Below are 2,836 nucleotides of genomic sequence, written 5' to 3' on the forward strand. Positions count from 1 at the left end.
ATACGTAAAGATTGGAGAAACCACTGCGGTAGAGTGTGTCAGCAAGTTTTGTGAAGGTATTGTAGCCATATTTGAGAATGACTATTTGAGAAGGCCAAATGAGGCAGACCTCCAACGACTACTAAAAGTAGGCGAAGAACACGACTTCCCTGGAATGATTGGAAGTATTGATTGCATGCATTGGCAATGGAAAAATTGTCCTAAGGCTTGGCAATGTCAATTTACCAGTGGACATAAAGGCACAACAACAATAATACTCGAAGCGGTTGCTTCTTATGACTTGTGGATATGGCATGCTTTTTTTAGATTGCCAGGTACATTGAATGATATAAATGTGCTTGAAAGGTCACCTGTCTTTGATGACATTGAGGCAGGTGAAGCTCCGCATGTGAACTTCACTGTGAATGGTCATCAATACAATTTGGCGTACTATCTTGCTGACGGAATCTATCCGAAATGGCCTGTCTTTGTCCAATCACTTCAATATCCTCAAGGCGAAAAGGCAAAATTGTTTGTAAAACAACAAGAATCTTGCAGGAAGGATGTGGAACGTGCATTTGGGGTTCTCCAAGCATGTTTTGCTATAATTCGTCAACCAGCTAGAATGTGGGATTTGAATATCTTGTCAAAAATTATGAGAGCGTGCATTATTTTACACAATATGATAGTGGAGGATGAACGAGATACGTATAGTCGAAACTGGGGAAACGTTGAGTTTGAACCATCAAGCATTGCTAGCTCGAGCTCATCATCTGATTACCAAACACAAGTGTTGCCTCAATTTGAAGTTCATGTTCAAGGTAGGTCTGAATCAGATATTCATACTAGATTTGAACTCCGAGATCGAGCCAAACATCTTCAATTGAAGGAGGATCTTGTTGAGCACATTTGGCAAAAGTTTGGAGCAACCACAACTTAATTTTCAACTTTCGGTTTTAATTTTATCAAATTTTAGTGTGTTTTTAATAAATTGTACGGTTAATTTATCATATCAATAAAATCATGTCTTGTTGTGTTTTTAATATTATAATAATATTTGATAAATATCAAAATTAAATGAATATGAATAATTTATATTTTAATATATATGTGTGATAATATTAATTACTATCATATATGAAAAAACGAAATATTATAAATATATATGTGGAGAAATAGAAAAGTGAATTATTTTTTGAATTGTCCCCTGCTGTGGAGTGCATGTGATAATGGGGACAATTGATGATGTAATAGGAGAATAATATGATGTGGCAGGGGATAAAGTGAATTTCAATTATCCCCTGCTGGAGTTGGTCTAAGAGTGTGTGTTTGAGTGTGATGTTAAGAGTGTAAGTTGATAGTAAGATACGTAAATGTCAAATGTCATCTTCTTTCACATGTGGCTCTGAAGTGAATAGTAGTATTATTGATATGCTAAATCTTGTCTTCTTCACATGTGACTCTAAAAAGTGAATAGTAGAGCAAATATGATATTAAGATTCTTGATATGTTGATAGTAAGATACGTAATGGTCAAATGCCATCTTCTTTCACATGTGTCTCTGAAGTGAATAGTAGTATTATTGATATGCTAAATCTTATCTTCTTCACATGTGAGCTCTGAAAAGCTAAGGCATGAACGAATCTTTTCTACTACAATCCAAATATGAATAGTAGAAGTCACATGTGAACTCTGGAAACCAAATATTAGGTATTATAAATACCAGATGGATACTAAGTTCATTAATACTCAACAATCCATTCCCTACTTCAAAAAAAATGGATCCACCACCATACGAGTTTAACTTAGAAGAACTCCAGAAAGAATGGGATTTGGAGGAATCTTTACTCAATCACCAACAACGATTACTTGAAGAGTTACAAGCTTCAAGTAATCGATCTCATTAGCTATGACCCATATTTTTTAATAGTTTTTGAATGAATGCAAATTAATTGTCTATGCATCAAAATTTACAATTTTCATTAGCTATGACTAATGGATTTTGTCAAATTTATCCTTTTAAATGAATTTAGCTTTATTATGTTTACATTAAAATTGATGATTTTTATGAGCTATGACCCATAATTTTTAATAGTTTTTGTTTATTTCAAATGAATAAAAATTTATTATGTGTACATCACAATTTATAATTTTCGTGAGTTATAACTTATGATTTTTTTAAAATTTTATTTATTTGAAATAGATGCAAATTTATCATGTACATCAAAATTCATGATTCCATGAGCTATAACCCACAAATTTTGTTGATATCTAAATAAACGCAACTTTATTATGTATACATCAAAATTTACAGTTTTTATGAGTTATAACCATATTTTTTGTTATTTTGTTTATTTTAAATGAATACAAACTTATTATATGTAAATCTAAATTTTAATGAGATATAACTCATGATTTTTTAAATATTAGTTTGAATTAAAAATATAAATTAATTATCTTTGCATGAAAATTTATGACTTTTATGAGATGTAACCTATGTTTTTTTATCAATTCATGTTCATTTATGATGGAAGTAAATTTATTATGTCTACATTAGAATTTACAATTTTATGAGTTATAACACATGATTTTTATTATTTTGTTTGTTTATTATAAAAATAAATTTATTATGTATATATCAAAATTCATGATTTTCATGAGCTATAGCAGATGCGTTTCATTAATTTTAATTTTTTTGAATGAATGTAAATTTATTATGTACACATCAAATTTTATAATATTCATGAGCTATAACGCATAAAATTTTGTCTACTTTTTCATTTTGAATGAATTTATTTCATTATGTGTACATAAAAATTAGGAATTTTTAAGAGCTATTACACACTTTGTTATTGTC

The 2,836-nt window shown here is 29.8% G+C and overlaps 1 protein-coding gene across 1 annotated transcript in view; it reads left to right on the forward strand.

Annotated features, from left to right (window-relative positions):
• The window catches only part of LOC109820835, a 9,205-nt gene extending 8,286 nt beyond the window's left edge, over positions 1-919 (forward strand). The window contains exon 2 of the mRNA XM_020387028.1: positions 11-919. Within this exon, the coding sequence (XP_020242617.1) occupies positions 11-919 (909 nt within the window). The remainder of the gene's footprint in view (positions 1-10) is intronic.

The sequence above is a fragment of the Asparagus officinalis genome, chromosome 8 (genome assembly GCF_001876935.1).
Source record: "Asparagus officinalis chromosome 8, Aspof.V1, whole genome shotgun sequence".
Classification (NCBI taxonomy): Eukaryota; Viridiplantae; Streptophyta; class Magnoliopsida; order Asparagales; family Asparagaceae; genus Asparagus; species Asparagus officinalis.